Genomic DNA, 22,613 nt, shown 5'->3' with positions numbered 1-22,613 from the left:
TCCACAGGCTGGGGCACATTGGTTTTCCACTCTCGGGTCAGCATGTGCTGAATCTTTTCCCATTTTACTCCTGTTCTTCCCCTCCCACTCTGGGAACTTTGCTCCTTTTACTTTCTGTCTGTACAGTCAATGAAGCCTTTCGGCCTCCTTTTTGCCTTTCCCCCAGCCCCAATTCTATCTTGTCTTTGGATGATGAAAAGCAATGCTGCCATTTCTTTCTGCTGTACAGCCAAAGGTTTTCAGCTATTTTTGAGTCTTTTTTTTTTTTTTTTTGTCACCTAGGTGTGGATTGAAGGAAACCAAGGGGTATGGGGGGGAAACACACAAAAAACACACATTTATACTTCCAGATATAAAACTGCCTCATAATTAAGCACTGTGACAAGTGTCAGAAAGGGAAAAGGAGAAGAAAACAAGGTGCTGTGTAAAAGAGTATGAGAAGCTACTTTTAATAGCAGTAGGGATAGTCTCGCTGAGACACAGGGCAAGGACAGAGCTTGTGTCGGGGCACCCAGATAAGGAAGTCCGTGACTTGCCACGTGGGACTGGCTGAATATGAGCAGGGCGACTGCATCATGGAGAGTCAAGTAAGAGGAGCTCAAGAGTTGGTTGGGAACCAGATGGGGCAGATTCTTATAGGTGCTACCAAAAAGGTTTTATTTCCTTTTATTTTAAGTGTGAGAGGAATCTTGATGTCCATCAATTCTGAAATCTGGTGACAGTCTAAGGATTTCTGATACCTTCTATGTCTATTCCTTATGAAATGAAATGTGTAATATTTTTTCACTGTTTAAGTATGGGATTGTTTTTTCTCTATTTACATTTTCTTTCTATATCCTTATACCACTTGACTAAGATCTGGCACCTGAGAGCAACTTCAGAAACCATTTTCTGTCTTTCTATGTTACTTTTAATGGAAATTAGAAAACTTTTACTTTCTTGACAATTGATATTTTCAACATCTCAATTAAGACATTAAAATTCAAGTTCTTATAGTTTCTGAGGAGTGTAAGCATATTCTAACCATAATATGATCATTTACTTTTTTTTTTTAAAGATTTTATTTATTTGGGAACGAGAGAGAGAGAGAGAGAGCACAAGCAGGGGGGAGGGGTAGAGGGAGAAGCAGACTCCCCACCAAGCAGGGAGCCCGATGTGGGACTCGATCCCAGGACCCTGGGATCATGACCTGAGCTGAAAGCAGATGCTTAAACAACTGAGCCACCAGGCGCCTGATCATTTACTCTTTGAAACTCTAACTCATCATGCATAATGCAGAAATGACAATACCTTTCTCGCAGGGCAGATGTGATTAAGAGAAAGTGTGTGAAAGTACCTGCCACTAACATTAATTCTTATTAACTATTATTTATGTTAACTGTAAATGTAAATAACTTTCCTTTAAGACAGGCAAGAGTCCCTTTCCTATCTTAGAATTTTGCCTGCATGTATATTTAAACTCCCATCTCAGACTAAGTCATTTCCTTTGCTCTCTGTTTGTCTTTAGGAAACAGTAAAAGTCCCCCATTGACCATCCTAAGTCCAGAGGCAGATGGAGCCTATTCATTGGCTGGTATTGGCAAGTCATTGGATTTTTTGGTGTTCTTTCATCTTCAAAACTGATATAAGGGCACCTGTCCTATCTACCTTGCCTAATAGCAATGAGGGTAAAAGAGAGAGTTAATAAATATAGATAGCATTGGCAAAAAGAAGACTTTATCTTTCCACAAAACATGCACCATTATTACTGTATATTATTATCCAACAGCCTTTTTCCTCAAACTCCCAGATGGGTCTGTCTGTATTTCCTGTTGCTACAGAGTCTTAATTTGCAAATGCAGAAAATGGAAGTAATCATCCTTCTTCTGTTGGCTGAGAACTCTGTGGTTTATCTCAAAGGAATACAGCATTTGTCTTCAAATTCAGTGCTACATCAAGATCGGGCATTATTTTGGCTTTGAGGAATTCACCAAACCCAATTACCAGTTATTGTTTTAACCATTAGCAGAGAAGCCAATTTCTATTGCCTAAAAGCTGTGCTTGATGATTCAGTTTAAGCTTAACTGGCTTGAGAAAGAATATTCTTTTAGGTTATTAAATATTGGCCTACAGACTGCTGGCACCAGCCTAAGGCACAGCCAGGATGTTGTTAATATACCACGGCTCTATAGGTATACCTAAGTTAAGCCAAGTTTGTGCAGTTTTCCACAGTGGATTTTGATCTTGTCTTGTTCTTGGTTACACTTACAAAGCAAGAGGAAGCTGATACAGATGGCAGTCATATAACACATCATAAGCTCTGTGTGGTTACTGGGAGGTTCATGTCAGATGCCCAAACTTAGAAGTTGATTGCTGAGCCTCAGCTATGGGAAATGGAGGGAAGGAGTCTTGGCAGTGGTGGTGCCGGAACCCCACCTTTCTAAGTTCAGCCATCGGGTATAACCACGTTTAATGAAGTTGCAAAGTGTGTCATGTTGAACTATAGACTTCCACCGAATCATAGCATGTAGGGAATTTCACAAATGACAACCATTCTGGAAAGGAGACTGCATCCGAGGCTTGTCTCAGAATTATAAGATCCATAAGAAGGAACCCTGCCATTGACCTTAATTACCATGGGTGACAAAGACAAAGAGATTGACAGCTCACTGTGAGTGAATCTGTCTCTACAGGCAGGCAGTATTTTAAGAAATCACTTTAAAGGAGTCAATCAGACTGCCAAAAAAAATTATTAACCAGGTGCCCTTATGCCTGGCACTGGGAAAGGAGCAGTTTAAACAAAACATAGATCATACCCTAAAGGGGCTTACTTTTACCTAATTCTCCTGGAAACCTCAAGTTAAGTTTTTCATAAATAGAAATGGCTACATTACTCATAACTGGCCTTAGATTTAGCTTTGGGTGATTGGTAGAAATATTGCGCCAAAATCTTATGAACAGAAATAGGCTAAGAACTCTCCACTTTTCTGCCTGAATCTAGATGGCACAGTATCATATTTGACCACTCCATAAAGTCTAGAACTGAAGTCTGCAGGGAACCTGAGACCCTGAAAGCTCTCTGAGTTTTATAATCGGTCTGGAATGAGGCTGACCACCAGGCTGGGAGGGGGAACTGTTGCTAATCCTGAAATTCTCTTTATTTTTGTGTCTCTGATCTGTTTAAATTTTTAGAAAATTTAAATGATGATTATGTTATTATTCATTCTTAAGCAATGTAAGAAGCAACTTTAAATATCACTGCCCATGCCATAGCAGTTGAGACAGAGCTAATTCCCACAGGAACCCATTGCACGCACCATTTCACATGGGTCTTATTTTATTAAATGAAATTGGCAGGAGGGATAATACAAAGCTGTATGATGCTAGTTATCAGAGCACACATCATTTTATGGTGTCAATATTTGTAGATGTTAAAAATATTTCCTCCAGTTCCAGTTGTATTGAATAATATTTTGCACATATTTGGAGTATTCCACAAAGAAGCCCAATCACTTTTAACCTGTTTGACCTCTAATAAATTTATTAAGAAAATCATCAAGAAGTTAATTATGTGCAACTTATTAGGCATATTTGATTATTCTGTGAATAAAACAAATCAAATATAGTCATTAACATTCCCTCTGATGCACTTTCAATTATTTATAGAAATGTGGGACTTGAGTCAAACTTTAAACTTTATCTTTTGTCATGTTACTCTCTCTAGATCTAACCACATCGTCTGCTTTCTCTAATACATTAGCTGCTTAGTTATTCCACCGAAATTTTAGTTTGAGAGATAAAAATCGGGCTATCTGTTGACAAAAGATAGTTAAATTCCCTGTATCTAGATCATATATGTAGCCAAACAAGTTTATATAATATTGCCCAGTTATAGTCTTGATATTCATTCATTCATTCAAAAAAGTATTTTTTAAGCATCTATAGTGTGCAAGGCACTATTTGAGGCATTCAGGATCCTCTGGTGAAAAAAAAAAAAGAGAGATTGGGAAATTCTTCCCTTCATGGAGTTTCTATCCCAGTCGGGCAGATAAACAATAAACGAAATAAATAAATAAACATCTATAATGTTAGGTGGTGGCAAGTATTAAGGGAAAAGAAAATAAATCAGTACAGTATAAGGAGGATGGGGAGTGCCAGGGTACTGGGAGGAGAGGGTGTGGGGCTGGGTGGTCAGAGGAGCATCAGTGAGGTGGTATTTGAGGAGAAGACGAAAGCAGATGAGGGGCTGAGCCCCCTGAGTGTGTAGGCAAGAACATTCCATCCCGGGGAAAGAGTGCAAGGCCCCTAAGATGGAAGAGCACCTGGCATGTTGGAGGAGCAACAAGGGGCTACGGATGAGGTCAGTGGCAGTAGCTTCTTCCCCCCTTTTTTTTTAATTTTTAAAGTTTTTGCGGATTAAAAAAATGTAACTTTTTAAAAAATATATCTTCTACTCGGCATATATGCCACTGCATTAAAATGGCAACTTAAAGAGCGCCTGGGTGGCTCAGTCGGTTAGGCATCTGCTTTCGGCTCAGGTCATGATCCCAGGATCATGGGATCGGGTCCCACATTGGGCTCCCTGCTCAGCGGGGAGTCTGCTTCCCCCTGTGCCCCTCCCTCCTGCTTGTGCTCTCATGCTTTCTCTCTCAAATAAATAAATAAATAAATAAATAATAAATAAATAAAATCTTTTTTAAAAATGGCAGCTTAAAAATCCCCGGATACTAGGCTTAGAAATGAAGCAGGCAGAAACACAAGCATAGTCCCAAAATCAGGAACAAAAGTAACAGGAAAGGCTTCCTTGGAGAGCTTACAGCCCAGGCATTTGCCAAGCACTCTGAATGCACTGGGCGACTGAACTCTCACAGACTAATTCAGTGGAATGTGTGGAGTTTGAGGAGTAATTTAGTAACTTCTCTCAGCCCTGCTCTCCTCATCACAGAAGATAATAACATTGGCTTCCTCGTTTTTATGTTTTGGTGTTAAAATGGCATAACACAGGGACGCCTGGGTGGCTCAGTCGTTAGGCGCCTACCTCTGGCTCAGGTCATGATCCTGGGGTCCTGCGATCGAGCCCCCACATCGGGCTCCCTGCTCCACAGGAAGCCTGCTTCTCCCTCTCCCACTGCCCCTGCTTGTGTTCCCTCTCTTGCTGTGTCTCTCTCTGTCAAATAAATAAAAAAAAATCTTTAAAAAAAATTAAATGGCATAACATGGTCCCTGACACATAGTAAGAACTGAAAAAAATGTTTGTGATCCTTGTTACTAGTTTGTAATTACAGCCATTAACTAGGAAATCGTTGTCTTTTCAGAGAAGTGACAACATAGCTAACTTACGGAGTTGTTGATGAACATTAACCCAATTTGTAAAATTTAGGTATTCATCCGTCCATTCATTCATTCATTCAGCAAAATATTATTGGGTCTGGTGTTGTCTTAGTCATTGGTGACAGAAAAAAAAATAAATCTGATTTCATATTTATGGGTGTGGGGAAGAAATAGGCATAAGTGTGGGGTTCTGTGGGGGATCATGAACGGGCAATTATTTATTTATAACCGGGACGTGGGAGGGCCAGATCTGGCTCCTCCTGCAGACGAGACTCATAGGCAAGTAGATGCTACAGGTAGGTGGAGGCAGCGAGGAATACGAAAGAGCCACCTCACGGGGAGCAATAACAGAGTCCAGACCTGAGACAAAATTGCCAGTTCTTCTGTTTGGAGCCTGAAAATATAAGCAGGGGCCAGATTTTAATGAGGCACACTGGCCTGACGACTTCGGGCTGTATCTAAGCGATAGGGCGACTCAGAAGGATTTGAAGCAAGAGAGTGACCTGATCAAATGTGCATTTTAGAATGCTTACTGTGATTGCAGTGTGAAAAGTGGTTTAGAAAAGGGCCACAACCAGAGGCAGGGCAACCAGACGTGGACATAACTTACTGCTTAGTGAGAGGAGAAACAGATCTCATTTTGAATCTGCTGTGTAGGGAATAACTCTGTTTCTTTCTTTGTTGCCCCACATTGTTATTGGGGGGACAGGGGGCAGAGGATCAATTATCATCATATAAAAGTAGGATTTTAAAGCCGACTCATGTCATTTTTTAAAAACTTCCTGGGTGGACTGATTTGTACCTGTCTCTGGGATCTCACATCTATCAAGCTTGAAATCACTGCAGTTTTTCATCTCAGGAGCCATTAGGTGAAAAGCAAAAATTTAAACCTGCAGTATTTCATAATCCTTCCTCACCATTTCTCACTCAAACATCATTCCCTGAAAACTTGGATGTATAGCATTCCCGCTTCAGCATGAATGATCTACCAGGCCATAGAACTAAAATGCTAGCACAGACCAATAAACAACCGAGACGATGTGGAGAAAAGGAAAACTTAGACAGATTTCAGCAAATTAACGGTACCAGCAGAAAAAACATTCAGTTATGACTGGTCAAATGGAATCTCGGTGGCTCACACAGACCACACTTCTACATCTATAATTTCTGTGGTCATGCAGCTAAAATCCCTTCATTTCACCTAATTTACCCAGGCAATTACAGTTGTAATTTATTTTTGCTCAACTTACTTCAAAGATGCACCTCAAAGCACTTTTTAAACAAAATTACCCTTTGTCCCACCTTCTTTGGTTTGTTCTAGAATGACTTTCCCTGTCATTTTCCTTATGATGATACTGGGCTATTGTATTAAAACAAATTACACAAAAAAATATGAATACATCCTTATAAAATTTCCAAATACTTCAGTGTGAAAAGAATGCAGTCAAATTCTTTTTTAAAAAATCCCTTTAACCATTTCCCTTTCTTCATTCCATTCTCGCTCCTCCCTCCCTCCACCTGCCCTCGTGAAGAAACGCTATGAGAGTGGGTATTTATGCAAACATTTTTCTTTGCACTCAAGTATACACGCACACAGCATTTAATTACTTTAAATGTTACACACAACTTTATTTATTTGTTTTTAGACCTAAACACATAAGGCAATACAGAGCGGTGATTACAAGGCAAATGGAGAGACAGAGTCATTACCCATTAATGGTGTGCCCTTGGAAACTTACTGTGCCTCAGTTTCTTCATACAAAATTGGGATGATAACATTACATACTTCACCAGGTTGTTGGGAAGGGTAACTATTTTGATAAATTTAAAGCACTTAGAACAATACCTAATAGTAAATACTCAATGAATGCTAGGTATTATTATTTTTATAAGTACTTTTTAAAAACGCATTGGTATTTTCATAGGTACTTATTATTCTGTGACTTGCTTTCTCAGAAGTATGTCATGGGGGGCATCTGGGTGGCACAGTCGGTTGAGCATCCAACTCTTAGTTTCGGCTCTGGTCATGATCTCCAAGTCGTGGGATCAAGCCCCACGTTGGGCTCCACGCTCAGCAGGGAGTCTGCTTGGGTTTCTTTCTCCCTCTCCCTCTGCCCCTCCTTGCCCTCCCCCAACACTCGCTCTCACATTCTCTCTCTCTCAAATAAATCTTTTTTTTTTTTTAAGAAGTATGTCTTGAACATCTTGCCTTGTTAGTATATACTTACATTTTTAATCTGCTGTGTAGTATTCTGTGGTGTGTGAGTACCATGGTTAATCTAAGCATTTCCCCCTGGATGGATATTTAGCTCGTTACCCAATTGGCTTTTTGTTCTGTTTTGTTTGTTATTGTGAACACGGCTTTAATGGAAATCTTCATGTATACCAGTGACTGTTTTTCTAGGGTGAATATTGATATGGGGCTAAGGTTAGGGAGATATGGGCATACTTTATTTTAATGGACACTGCCAAATTGACCTCCAGTTTATACTTCTGCATTGTACGAGAACATAAATTTCACCAAATCTTTGGCAATACATTATCAATTTTTAAAAATAATTGGATCATTTTTGTCCCATTCTGGATTTAATCTGTATCTCCCTAGCTAATAGTAAAGTTGAGCATTTTTTTACTTGAGCCCTTCATGACAGGGAGCTAGTCATACCAAAATTCTGGCAGAAATGAATGAGGCACTACAATACAAAAAAGAACTCCAGTGTGATTTGGGATATGAGTGAGGGGGAGAGTCTTAGAAGGTAAAGTTGAAGAGGTCAGCTGGGAGTGCAGAAGGAAGGTCCTTATAGGTCACTGTAAGGTGTTTGGAGCAAGAAAATGACCTAATAGAGAAGACGTGCTATCTGGGAATAGACTTTGAATGATGGGTGGAGATTTACTACCACAGGAGAATGAAGGAAAGACATTCTAGGCTGAGGGAATAAGACTGAGAGATTATGGAAACATGAAAATACATGGTAAAAACAAAATGCATGTTGCCCATATATTGAAAATGAATATAAGGAAACAGGGTTGGGCCCACTTGTTTGAGGGAAGTACTTTGCATGTTATACAAGTTTTTATTTTTATTTCTAGAAAATGGGAAAATATTCATCGGGTAGAGGAACCTGCCTTTCCTGGGTGCGTGGGTGCATTCCGTGGGCCAGGTTTAGTACGTGGTACTTTACATGGGTAGTTCATTAAATTTTAAATGACACCTCTGAAGGAAATGTTACACCATTTTGCAGGTGTAGGAACTGAAGCTCAGGGAAATGAAATAACTTGCCCTAAATCATACAGCTGGTAACCTGTGGGTCAAAGCTTTGAAGCCAGCTCTCCCCAGATAGGTTAAGTAGACGTTGGGTAAGTACTGTGTCCTGTGCTGGGTACTGGGGAGGAACAATTGATGTGGCCCAGTCTCTGCTCTCTAGGACAGTGTCTACCAGAGCTGTGGGTATTCTGCTCTTCACCGGATTTAAGCAACAGCATGGAAAGACCAGGGGACTCAGACAAGAATCTGGAGAAGAGTTTTGATGATAAGAGAGAAGATAGAGGATATTTTAAAATCCAGGCAAGAAATCATAAGAAATAACAGGGAGGAGAGATGAGATGGTAAGTGGGGAATCAATATCAATCAGTATGGTGGTTAATTGGATGTGCATTGAGGAGAGCATGAAAGATGTCCCCAAAGTGTCTAGTTTGGTTGGCTGCATGGCCAGTGACAGCAAGAACCAGAGAGGAGGGGTGAAAAGAATCTTTGGAGGTTCGAGCCAGTTAAAGCATTTGAAATAAGTTTTATTTTGTGGACCTACCTGAAAAATCTTAGTGTAAGTCACTGGTGACAAGTCCAAGAATACTCTGTGGGTGTGCTTTGAATTGGAAAAGACATTTATATGCAGAGCCAGAGAGATACTGGACACTAAACCCAAAATATCCTTTAAATGTTCACTTCTCCTGCAAGAAGGCATCTGTAATGTTGAGTCTCCACAATTAAATTAAATGTTATAGCTATTATTAATGTTTATTATTCATGGTACGCAGCGACATAAATGTCCCTGCTGCTTTTTACACTTCACAAGAAACACATTTGACAGCTCTGGACTCAGACAACTTCTGCCTAGATTTTTTTATGTTTCTCCCTTATGCTTTATATGAATTGCCTGGGCGTCTAGGATTCTAAAACAGGTTAAATAATAAAGTGTATCCTTTGAAGGGTTTGATTGAATAATTTCAGGAACCTGTTATTTTTTCTGACACCCCTTAGAAAACAATGGTCTCTGTGAGATCACCAGAGTAAGACACCGAAGCGGAAAGAAACAAAACAAAAACAAAACACTCTTCTGGTTGACAGAATCCCAGTTGTTATTGCAGGGAGAGAAGATAGGAAAATGTGTACCGTGCTTAGTTAAATAAGATTCCCCCATACCTCCTTTGATTAAGCCTTTTTTCTAATTTGCAAAGTCTTTCATAGAACCTTCCAGTATTAGCCTTGTCCCCATCATGATAACAGGCCACTGATCCTAAAATTCAGCGGGGACTGTTTGAAGGGTGGGCTTTGGTATTTGTCCTTAGGGATCTCAGCCAGTGTTGAGGCATGCAACACTACTTCATTAACATTTAAAAGACCTCAACTGAACCTGGGTACTCCTTTCTAAACTAGTTTGACATGTTAAGCCAGCTTCCACCATTCTTGGGATCCTGCAAAAGCAGCAGATCATGCTAGGTCTGCATTTAGGGTCTTGGGCAGAATTGCAAATTGAGCAATAATGACCTAGCTGCCAGGAAACCTACCATTTCTTTTTTTTTTTATAAAGATTTTATTTATTTATTTCAGAGAAAGAGAGATGAGAGATAGAGAGCACGAGAGGGAAGAGGGTCAGAGGGAGAAGCAGACTCCCTGCTGAGCAGGGAGCCCAATGCGGGACTCGATCCCGGGACTCCAGGATCATGACCTGAGCCGAAGGCAGTCGCTTAACCAACTGAGCCACCCAGGCACCCAGGAAACCTACCATTTCAAACTTTTCTCTTAAGTCAGATCTCTTCTTCCCTTCCCCTTCTTCATGCTGCCCTTTGGTGTTCAGTGGACCTGTCCTTCTTTGATAAAATCACTTCCCCTCGTGTCCACTGAAAATTCAAACTCCCCAAGGGCTGCTGATTTTTTAAAAACAAACAAATATTTACTGAAGAAAGAGCATGTACCAGGTGCTACCGTGTTACTCTTTGCAACACCTTCCTGCATCTTAATGGATGACCAACCGTCTCGGGTTGTGCGGGACTGAGGCATTTCCTGGGACATGAGTGTTAAAACCAGAGACTGTCTCTATCTAGGAATTGAGGCACAAAGAGTTAGGGCATTTTCTAAAGATCACACTCTTTTTTTTTTTTTAAAGATTTATTTATTTGACAGAGAGAGCACAAGTAGGCAGAGCGGCAGGCAGAGGGAGAAGCAGGCTCCCCGCTGAGCAGGGAGGACCATGCTGGGCTCGATCCCAGGACCCCTGGGATCATGGCCTGAGCCGAAGGCAGCCGCTTAACCGACTGAGCCACCCAGGCGCCCCTAACGATCACACTCTTAATGATTTTTCTACTATTCATATGCCTCAACCCTCTTGACTCCCAATCTCTGGACTTTCTGCCCTGTCACACAGGCTATACTAAGGGTCAGTTTGATGATTTGATAAAGGAGTCATACAGTTTTAGTGGCTTAGATATTATTTGCATGTTTCAGTGAAGTATAATAGTGGGGAGTATGGGGGAGGCAGTTTTTGGGAGGTATGTGGGATGGTGGTTATCACACCTCCACACCCCTCCCGTTTGCCAGACCACACCCAGAAGCAAACGTTGAGAACCGGCAGTTTCTGCATGACTGTTTCTGAACGTCGGCAAGAGTCTCTGCACCTCAGGGCTTTGGAGTCACAGTGTCAAGGCTTGGGAGAGCGTGGGCGGACACAGCATGCATTTTAGCAGCACGAATCAGGTGAATCATGACTGGGAAGGGTTTACTGTAACTTCGACTTCTTGGTGAAACTTACTCCTCAAAAATTAATAGACTGATTGGAAGATCTCATTTCCTAGGAATATTTTCCCATGCTGCTTGCTTGTTACCAGATCTCTAGTGCTCACATTTGTACTCTTGAAGATGGCTATGTGTGCCTTTGTATTATGTTTACTGTGTGTATGTGCACGTGTATGTGTGTGTACAGATGTTTATTGAATGTGTGTGTGCATTTATTACGTTTGTGTGTATTTGTGTGTGTGTTTAATCTTCATCCGAACAACCATCAGGAATTTTTTTCCTTCATTTGGTGCCAGAACATCATGAGTTGAGCTGTTACTATAAAGCATTACAACTGAAGTGTAGTAGCTGCATTTGCTTCCAATTTTAGCCTCCAGATCTCAAAGGTGAACTGAGATCACCCATATGCTAGATTTGTGATTTCTGGTGCTGATTTTTCTTCCAAAGCTTTTGCTCCCTCTAGGTTTCTTGCCCCCTGGGCCTGCTGGCAATGCTCTGCACTCTCTGCTTTCATGGTTCAGAAATTTTTATATTTATAACTACTCTCACAGGATGAAAATATGTGTAATTATAGACACTCTTTTCTCCTGTCAACCTCTCCACTCTTTTGTAGTGTTGGGTTAGTTGATGATTTTCCCCTCTCAAGTTCGCTCACACTATGCATGCTACTATCAAGCAAATCTCCTACCCACTGTTCCTCTCCTTAACAAAGTGGGACGCAGTGGAGGGACTGAGAAGAATAGTTTTTCATGAATAAATAATGATCATTTGTAATTAACATATCAATTGTATGTATGGAAATGATGCTTCTAAATTACTTGACAGTAATTAGAAGCAGTTGATTTACCTAAATAGTTGGAAACATTCTTCCAACAAACTCCATCCACTGTTAATTTATTTAGCAAACTTTGCCCTAGATAATATAAAGGAAATGTCTACTTACTCCAAAATTAGATTTTGTTGTTGCTATTGTCCTTAAGCATCTGAAGCCCTACAGTAAGATTATCACAAAGAGCTAGCATTTCTTCGACCCTCTTTAAATATCACACACTTTTCCAGGTGCTTTGTGTACATTAAGTTTAATGCCTGTAATGATCCTTAGAAGTAGATACTCTATGATACCACTTTTACAGAGGAAGAAATTGAAGCTTGAAGATAGCAAGCAACTTGTCTGAGCTCATAGAGCTGATAAGTGAAGAAGCTCAAATTCAAACCAAGGAGCAGTACTGGCTCCTTAGCCTAATAGAAAAAAGTGTGTTATAACATATAGATAGATAGATAGATAGATAGATAGATAGATAGATAGATAGATAGAGGGAAGGGAGAAAGATGGTTTATTCATTGACTATTAATTGAACACACCATTGATGTTGGGCACAGAGATAAATAAGACTCGTCTTGCCCTTGGACAGGCCTGTGACAGCAGAATGATTGTAAACAGATAAATTACAGTGCACTGAAATAGATGTTAGCATTTAGGCAGGAACAGACTACTATGGGAGAATATTAGCATATTTTTTCCAAGGGATAAATGTGATACTTTTTATATACTTACCACTTTTCTTCAGCAAAAGAGAATACATTTAGAACAAGAAATTAACATATTTGAGGAAAGGAATGGATCAAAAAGTCATAGAAGTTTTTTCTGAATATGTCCTGCAGCTTGTGCAGAGATACTCCATTCTTAATTAAATACCCAATTAATATGTATAGGGTTTTCTCAGTGACCAAAAATGATGATTCTAGAGCTACACCAAGGCAAAATTACAAGATTTTCTAGCCTACTCAGCTCTCTTTCCCAGAATAACATAGTAGAGAAACTCTTGACTATTTACTATTTGGGTTAATTATAGTCTAGAGTACTGTGTCCAAACACTGACCTACGAATCAGTGCCTGGTTGGCTGGCTGTATCAGGGTTTTATAAAGTCGCATATTCCTAGGACATATCGCTGAGTATATGGCAAGTTTGAGATACAGCCAGGCCTCTAATATTTTGAAAAATGCCTCAGTTGAATCTTATGGACATCCATGTTTAAGAACTACTGGTCTAAAAAAAGCCAGAAACAGGGAATAGCCACCCCTATGATATTTACTTTCTCTTTAATATCTTGTTTAATGCTATGGATTTGGTAAGTGAGAGTCTAATCTCTGGAAACAGATAGATCTCAATTCATTTTAATCTGTTCCACTTAACTACTTGGGGGCCTAGGATAAATTTCTTAAGCTTTCCATTCCCATTTTTATAGAGTTATAAGGATTAGATATAATGCACAGAAAGTAGCTAGCAGTGCTTTGCACTTAGTACACACACACACACACACACACACACATTTTTATATACAGACATACGCACTCTTAAAATAATAAAATGCCTTAATGGACTAAAAGAAAAACTATCATAAGAACAAAATGACCAGTCACTCTAAACTTTGTGGAAAAGGAGTAGGTCTGTCTTTGACTATACTGGATCATTTCAAATGTGAGAATCATAACTGGCTAATAGCGAGCCCTTCACATAGCCCTCAGGCTGCTCCCTCACTAGCCAACTCATACTCATTAGTGCTAGGAGTTGACCGATCTTACCCTTGTCATTAGTTCCTATCCTTTCACATCACCCCAAAAAACCAATCTCTGTCCAAAAGGTACAGATTTCCAGTTATAACATAAGTCACAGGGGTGTAATGTACAGCTTGGTGACTGTAGTTAATAATTCTGTATTGCGTGTTTGAAAGTTGCTAACAAAGTAGATCTTAAGAGTTCTCATCACAAGACGATCATTTTGTAACTGTAAGTGGTGATGGCTGTTAACGAGACAAAAGATTAAATACAAGGAGATAACTAAGATTGTTTCTAAGGGTCTTTACAGCTATAATGTTCTGAGTTCCTGAGTTACCTAGATATTATGACCCAATGCTCTTAATATAATTTACTCTCTGGTCACATCATTGGGCCCTTAATCCAAAGGAATGACTGATGTCAATGTTAGGAGCCCAGGCATAAACTTGGCTCTAGATATGCCTAGAATAACTGAGAGGGATAGCCAATTCTTGGCTATCTGAAAAAGTGTTTAAGCAACTTTTCTATTAGCAAACTCAGTCAAGATTATGTTCAAGTAATCCTCACAGAGTAAGACCTGCATGAAGACCTGGGCATAGACCGTTTGACAGCTAATTATGCACAGATAACAAGCTTCCTTCCCAGGACGGGCATCTCTTCCATCTGAGGGCTAGCCAGGGTCAAAATTTAACAACTAGTTTCCCTATTGCAGTGGGGGAAAAAACATGAGTCATGACCAAATTAGTGTCTGCAGTGTGATCCAAAGTTCTCTTTTATTAGAGAGGATTCTTAAATCAACTAGGAAATGGAGCATACCATGAAATAGCAACCATTTTGATATCTCCCAACCTGTGGAAATAGAAAAGCTATTGAAAGATCAGAAGGCAGCCATGTTGTTAAGTTGGTTCATTTACCAGCCACTGACTTATTAAACTTTCATCAAATTAACTAACTTTAAAGCTTCCTAGAGCTTACTACTGCATGAAATTGCTGATGAAACCAGTACGCACCTGGTTTTTACTGAGCTGTTTTTTTCCCAGCTTCCTGAATGAAATATCTTCTCTTATATATTAACATTACAGGATTATTATTTTATATCAATTTACTATTTTTAACTTGTATTTATGCATTTGGAAGTGACAAAAATGATTTAAATTCTCTCATATTGATTTCTATGTGTATTCTTAAAAGATTTAGCAGGAGAAATACATATTTTCAGGATAGAAATGTCCATTTTTCCTAGTGCCTTTTAATTCATTTCAGTGACTGATCATGGCCAAAGTATTATGCATAACTGTGGGGTAGATAATATTTCTCTTTAGGGCCTTTTCTCTTTCAGGGCCATACTCCTCTTTAGTCTAAATGTTTCCTAGGTACCTACTATTCCCCCATGCTTCTTTACCACCCCTCGCCTTCTTAATAATATCTAACTTTCACCAGATGTCTTTACTAAATGAATCCTTGCTTATGAGTTCCTAAAATTGCAGTAGGTACACCACAATTCTTAAAGCAAGAGAATGAAATCTAATCATATAGAATTTCCAATTTTAAATGCAAGAGGGGATTTTGCTTTAAAATGGGAAGCCTTGCTAGGTTTCTCCAAATTACAGAAAGGCCACATTTTCCTGCTCAGTGACAAGCTGGTGCTGCAGGTTTTCAGTGACCGCTCCAACTGAGCAAGGTGTCACAAAGGACAATTTCTGAATCAGGATAGCTTTTATATGTACAGCTTTGATAGAAACAGTTCAATTGTCGACAAATAAACTATTACATTTCAAAACATGTTTTAAATATTTAGCTCGAAATAAGGCATACTTTCATTAAGAGTGAGTAGTAGAACAGGCCAAAAGTAGGGATAGGTGATACATTTTCAGGGCTCAAGGAATACCTATTAACAAGTGTTTGCACATCAACACGTATACTCTGAGCAGATAGTTTGGCTTCTTTTTATGCATGGAATAAGACCTCCATGGGAAGATGATCTGCTTTTTCGTTCTTACCTTAAAAAAAGAAAGAAAGAAAGAAAGAAGTAGAGAAAACAGACTATTCTTCCAAAAAGTTGAACTGAGGGACTAAAAGCACTCAAAAGATAAACTATATGTTAAAGAGGCAACCATATGCACTCAAAAGTATTCATAAAGTAGGCAAAGCCCGTGAAGAAGCCATCCAGATCAGTCATTAAGACAAGAGTTGAAACATTTTTCTGAAAACAATTGAAAAATAAAGTTAAAGAGTGTTTGAAATAGTACATTCTACAAACATACTTATATTTCCCGAATCTCTGAGTTACCTCTTAGTTTCTCTTGTACTATTCAATTATATAACTTGTATTATTTGAACAAAGCATTTTTTGGAAGCAGACCTATGACACTCTGCCCAGATCCCATCAGAAGGTTCTGTGCCCTGGTGAAGAAAGCAAAGCAAAAGGTAGAGTCAGACCAGAAGACCTGTTAACTCTGGTGAGCCCAAAGGAGGCTGAGTCATCATCTAAACCAGAGAAAGAGCATCAGGGCAAAAATTCTAGATTCAAAGACCATGGAGTCTGCTTTTTAATAAATTGCTAACTCTGGGGGACAACAGAGCTTGGGGTGGGAGAGGGTAACTTTGATGGTTCAGTGGGGCTGGATACGGCACACCAGCCACATTTCTCTCAGCTTTTTGTCCCTATGGTGACAGCTTGATGGCCCCATGTATTAGTACCACAACCCTCCCATGGCAACTCTAAACTGCAGACATAGTGCCTACACGGAGATAATGGGCCTCTAAAGGTCTGGCCTAGAATTTCCAACCCTATTAAATGAAAGCAAACAGAACAAAAGCCAAAAAGGAGTTTAGAGACTAACATCTGGCCTAGAAAACGGGTGAACCAGTGTTACTGAAATATATACACATAAATTTTAATATTAAAAAAGAAATTAGAGAAAGGCATAAACAACCAAGTTGCCCAGATTTCCTTTTGAAGGAGATTTTCATATCTTAACAGTTCATCTTGAGGCAAATTAGAAATTTTGAGCACACTGAAAACAGGGATGATATTGTACAAAGGTGTCAAAGTTTTCCCCTTTCCTTTAATGTTCTTCCAAAAAACTTGGTAGAATAGAATTCATAGAATAAATGCTAAATAAGCATCTGTTGAGTGAATGACCAAATCCATGATTGAATGAATAATTAAGAGAATGAATTGATCAATGAACAAGCCTATTTTCCTAGGCTTTAGCCACAGGCAAAAACTCACTCTGCCCAGCTGCTATTTATAACCACTTGCTTTCCATTTACCCCAAACTTGGTGAAGGGGTGGCTCTGTAAATTGCCTCCAGGGCTCATCATGGTCGTTTCTTAAATCCTTAGTATCTGCCGGATAGTCCAACACGCGATGAAATAGCGTTCTTACACACCATGATGGCTACCTCATTGCTAAATTCAAAGCATTTTCTTTTTCTCAGACCACATCCACCTTGCTGAAGCAAGTTATAAAATTGGAACACAACTTCTTGTCTCCAAATCTGTATAATGTAGCAATTACGAGTTTCCAGATATAACTGAAGTGTGCTTGAAGTGCAACCTACTTTATTTATTTATTTATTTATTTATTTATTTATTTATTTATTTGGTAACTCAATGTAATATCCATTTTTAGTCCCCCTTCTGCTTGGGTTGTAAAATGTGATCTCAACCAATTTGGGGTGGCCTTCCTGGCCACTTCTGTCCACTCTCAGGTGTTCTGGCACTCTCTCAGCCTCTCTCCTCACACAGATGTTTTCTTCTGGGAGCTTCATCCAGGAAGCAAGTCAAAAAGACCTTTGCACTTTGATCCTATAAAATATGAGTTAGGTCATTTGCCCTGAGGATCAGCTGACAGGGAAGATTATTTCCTTTTCTTGGGGCCCTGTAATGTCTGATTACAGCTTTCTTCTGTTTTGCTTCTCACTAATCCCAACCTGGAGAATCTTTAGACGGTTGGGGAAAGAGACCTTTTTGTATTTACTTGTAGTAAAAACATGGTTTCCCAACTATTATCTGTACCATGCTGTTTAAAAGACTTGGAACTCAAAAGCCAAGAAGTGATTTATTTTTTGCTTTCTGCTTCATCATTCCTACCTTATAGGTATGTGTGTATATATGATTATATCCTTAGTAAATTTCTCTGAAAATAAACTATTCTTTATAAGGGGCTTATTCAATGCATAACAATAATGCCCTCTGGAAAAACTGTGCCAGTTTGTGTTAAGTTACTAGCAGTATGACAGTCCCATTTCCCTACATCCTTGGAAATACACCATATTTTTAAAAATACATATTCACCATTTTTAAATTATAATTATAAAGGAAATATTTTGTGTTCATCTGTACTTCTTTCATTGCAAGGGAGCTTAGACATCCGGAGTTCATGTGCCCATTTTGCTTAGGTCTTCATAGACTCAAGAGTTCTTCATGGTAAGAATGTGAACGAATTGTCATATATTGAGAAAATTTTTTCTTGTTTGTTATTTGGCCTTTTTGTGGTATATGAGATATAGAAACTTACAATTTATAAATCTGATTTTGTGATTTTTTTTTCCATTGGCATTTTTACTCAAGAATTCTTTCTCCGTTGCAAGATGAACATTTCAGCTCTGCTTCATTTTAGTTGTTTTATGGTTTTAATTTTCCATTTAAATTTTTAATCAGTTATATTTAGCGTAGACTAGGAGATTGGGCTCTACATTATTTTCTATCATTTAATTATTATTTGCTTCCACATCATTATTTAACAGTCCTCTCCCCCTTTGGTCTAAATTCCACACTTATCACATAACAAAGTTTTACACACGATGGATCTGCTTCTGGACTCTGTGTTCTCTCTCTTACTATAACAACAAGACACTGTTTTAATCATGATAGATCCCTAATAATGTTAATATCTGATAGGGAAAGTTCCCCTTTTTTACTATTTTTTTAAAATTCTTTCAGAATTTCCTTGACCAGTGCATTTACTCTTCCAGATGAAATTTAGAAATCCCATGCTAAACGTTAGTGCAATATCTTAGGTCTTGATGGCTTCTCACCCTCTAAACTTGAACCCCCACTCAATCCGTTCTGTACCCTAGTGCATCCTAACCTGCCTCCACTTCAACCTCAAACACAGTAAATAATAGTGATGATGGCAATGTGTCCCATCTGCCGTAGCTTCTGGACATTTCAAAGTGGGACTTTATTTTTATTTTTTTACATTTAATTTAATTTTATTACGTTACATCAGTCACCATACAGTGTCAAAGTGGGATTTTAACTAGATCATGACAGCAGACTGGTCCCGCAGGGCGAGGAACAAGCGAGCTCTCCCGTTTAAGAGCTGTCACTGTCTTTCCAGAGCGTGGAAGGGGAGCACCATGAGAAAGCTGTGGAACTGCTCAAGGCTGCCAAAGACAGCGTCAAGCTGGTGGTCCGATACACCCCGAAAGTCCTGGAAGAAATGGAGGCGCGCTTTGAAAAGCTCCGGACCGCCCGGCGCCGACAGCAGCAACAACAGCAGCGGCAGCAACAAACACAGCAGAACCACATGTCCTAGGTGAGGAGCGCCTTCTTCCGCACCAGCGACGGCCCGACACGTACAAGTTTGTTTCGGTTTTTAATACAGTGTCTGAGGCAGCTGGAATACAATCATTAGGTTATGACAGTCCCCCCGCCCGAATCAGTCAAGCAAATAAAAAAACCCAATGACCTCAGAAAAATGTAAACAAGACAGTCGCTTACTTTATAATGCCATTCAGCCATATTTTCTGCAAATGTGATATTTTGGAAAATCATGTACTTGGGAGGGCCGGGTACAGACTATAGAATGCCTTTAGGCACATTAGGAAAATGCAGCCTCTGTGCAACCCAGATCCCCGGGCACAGAGCTCCATGACAAGAGTGTGTGCTGGATTCCAGCCGCCCGCCTCCCCCCCCCCCCCCACTCACCTTCTTGGCCAGCTGCACAGTGTACGGAACTAAACAACCGTATAGTGCTGATCCTGGGAAGAGCCCTTTAGAATACTGATACAAATTACTGGAAAACTACTCCATGGAGAAAGACGTGGAGACCTGCCAGTGGACGCGCTCTGAGAGATCTGAAATTCTCTGTGGGTGCTCACTGAAAATGTGATGCTCTTGCCTTTTTTCTAAATTCCACTGTGACAAAAATTCTCAGTCAGGTCTTGCTATTTGTTTTTTTAAGAAAAGCCAGGAAAAAAATGTGAAGAGTAAGAATCCCCATCTTTGAAGTGTGCTAGGCTTCCCATGTGCTAGGCTCTTCTCCCATGTTATTCCTTATCCTCAGAAAAACCCTTCCAGGTAAGTATCCCTAAAACCCCATTTTTTAGATGAATGATACGAAGTTGCAATGGCTTTGTGGAGCCCTCCCACAACGACACTTTCAAGTAACATAGAATATATTTTCCTTTTTGCTCTTGCAGGCATTTCATCTGCCAACATCAGATAGTCTGGAATTCTATAAATTGTCCTTGCTCTCCTTTGGAAGAGACAGTTAATAGCATAACACACCTCTCCACTATGATGTCTGCAAATGGGATTTTCAAGGGAGGTTCAGATGTTCTTGGGAAAATGACAATGGGTAATAGTGGTTTTATCAGACTACTATTTGCACAACCAGAAACACTGGATATGACATGAGACTTTCTGTGGTTTGTGACACAAAAAGGAGAAGCTACATGGGGAAGTATAAAGACTCCAGGATTTGTCCTCAGACACTGCTGAGAATTCAGCTGTCTATCTTTCTTTCATAGCTTGTGAGTTTTTATTGTACATATCCCATAGTTGGGTGACTTCATTTAAAATCACCTTCCATTCACTCTAAAAACTACATTTATTCAACAGTAAAGATCTATTTGGTACTGCCATGGGCTTGACACTGTTCAATGGGCTGTAGAAACAGCCTGAGCAAAGCAAAATCCTTGCGCTCATGGTGCTTACATCTTGGTTGGAGGAGACAGTTAATATCCAGGTAAATGAAAATAACCTACTGGGACCGGTACTTAACAGAGTTAAAATCGAGTGCTCTGATAGACACCGGCTAGCTGACAACCTTCTATTAGGTGATCAGGGGAGACGTCTCAAAGGAGATGACGTGTAAGCTGGGGTTGAATGGTGAGGAGAAGCCAGAAATGAGCATAAGAAGGAGAGGAACTAGCCAGTGCCTAGCTCTAAGAGAGACATGAGCCACTTGATGTTTGAGGAATAGAAAGAAAGCTGGGGTAGTTAGTTAGGAAATAATGAGGAAGGACAGAGAGGTAGATGGGGGCCAGGTCACAGAAAGCTTTTTAAATCACTGAAAGAAGTTAGATTTTATTGCAGTGGAAGCCACTAAAGGTTTTAAGCAAGGGACTGACATCTGATTTATGTATTAAAAAAGATCACTCATGCTGTTCTGAGGAAAATAGATTATTGCAAGGTAAGAGTGAGAGCAGAGACTAATTAGAAAGCTGTTATAGAGTAGTCCAGGCAAGCGGTATGGTGGTTGGACTGGGGTGTGATAGGGTTGGGATGGAGTGATAAGGATGCATCTGGACAAGTCATTTTGCCCACATCCTTCTCTCTAATCCATTCTGAATACAAAGGTACTTTACCTCCCTTGGTACTGTCAGAATCCCTTCAAAGGTCTAATAACAATCCACGGTTCTTCAGTAGAACATGGAACTCTTTCCACTAACTCATTTTCTTCTTCCATCCTCAATAATGCGAACTTGTACCGTTTTCCTAATTGATTTGCCACACTGGTCCACAGTAAAATTATTCTAAAGTGTTTTGAAAGAAGTATGTTCCCATTCAGACTTCTGAGGTCTCACTAAAAGCTTCCACTATTCTACCCATTCAGTCATCTTTGGAAGGATACAATTTGGCCGTCAGTATTTGCTGGGCCGTGCACTCCATTGCATTTCTCTGCTCCATCAGTCTTCATTAAATCACTTCAGAATTTCCTATTGTCTCACCGCCAAAGACTAACGTTCTTTAATAAAAGACATTTGCAAACAGTTTTTTTCTGGTAGAGGGTACAGGAAAGTTCTATTTAAATGAACATGCAATTTATATTTATGTCTGCCAAGACAGCCCTTGCTACACACACGTTCGTGGCCTTTTGGGATGACACTGTAGCGGCCATTCCAAGTACGAGCGAAGTCGTACCGAGTCAGGTCATCCATGGATTTTATGGTGAATTCAGTCAAAGAGACCTACATTAGCTCTTGTTCAACTCTTAATTAATTAAATTTTTAAGGATTAAATGGGATTTGCTACACTTCCTAACTCATACTATGGTTGCTTTGGGGAAGAAATTTGAAGCTAATTTGGTGTGTGGAGATTTATCTCTTATGCCCACTTTTAATTTCAAACTCGCCTGAAATAAATCTCAATTGTCTTTTCCCCTAACTTCCATGTGTGATAATCAGGAATAGATTACATTTTCTAAAAGGTAATAGAGATGATCCCTATACAACTGAGTTATAGAAACCTAAACAGAGAATAGGAATATGGCTATTTTTATGCTATCCCCACTTTCTTGACAAAGAGCATTACATTTATTCAGGTTAAGGCATCTTATTTTTCAAGCATGATTTTATAGACATCCATACTTCACCCAGATTCTCAAAGAATAAAAGGAGGAAGGAAGAAGAATCCTTCCTGAGTTGTCAACATTCTGAGGAAGTCAAGACTAAAAGATTGTCAAATTTCTCTGACCTCCTATTGCTGCATTGATGGCGG

At 39.6% G+C, this 22,613-nt stretch overlaps 1 protein-coding gene across 1 annotated transcript in view; it reads left to right on the top strand.

The window, feature by feature from the left end:
• LIN7A (lin-7 cell polarity scaffold A) overlaps positions 1 to 22,613 on the top strand; it is a 117,337-nt gene that overhangs the window by 91,745 nt on the left and 2,979 nt on the right. Inside the window, exon 5 of the mRNA XM_028105483.2 lies at positions 19,228 to 19,425. Within this exon, the coding sequence (XP_027961284.1) occupies positions 19,228 to 19,425 (198 nt within the window). The remainder of the gene's footprint in view (positions 1 to 19,227; positions 19,426 to 22,613) is intronic.

Source organism: Eumetopias jubatus, unplaced genomic scaffold (assembly GCF_037043125.1).
Source record: "Eumetopias jubatus isolate StellerSeaLion01/CBP00866 unplaced genomic scaffold, mEumJub1_p1.0 scaffold_8, whole genome shotgun sequence".
NCBI classification, from domain to species: domain Eukaryota; kingdom Metazoa; phylum Chordata; class Mammalia; order Carnivora; family Otariidae; genus Eumetopias; species Eumetopias jubatus.
The sequence above is the reverse complement of the archived record's forward strand: the minus strand, read 5'-3'. Positions and strand labels throughout refer to the sequence as shown.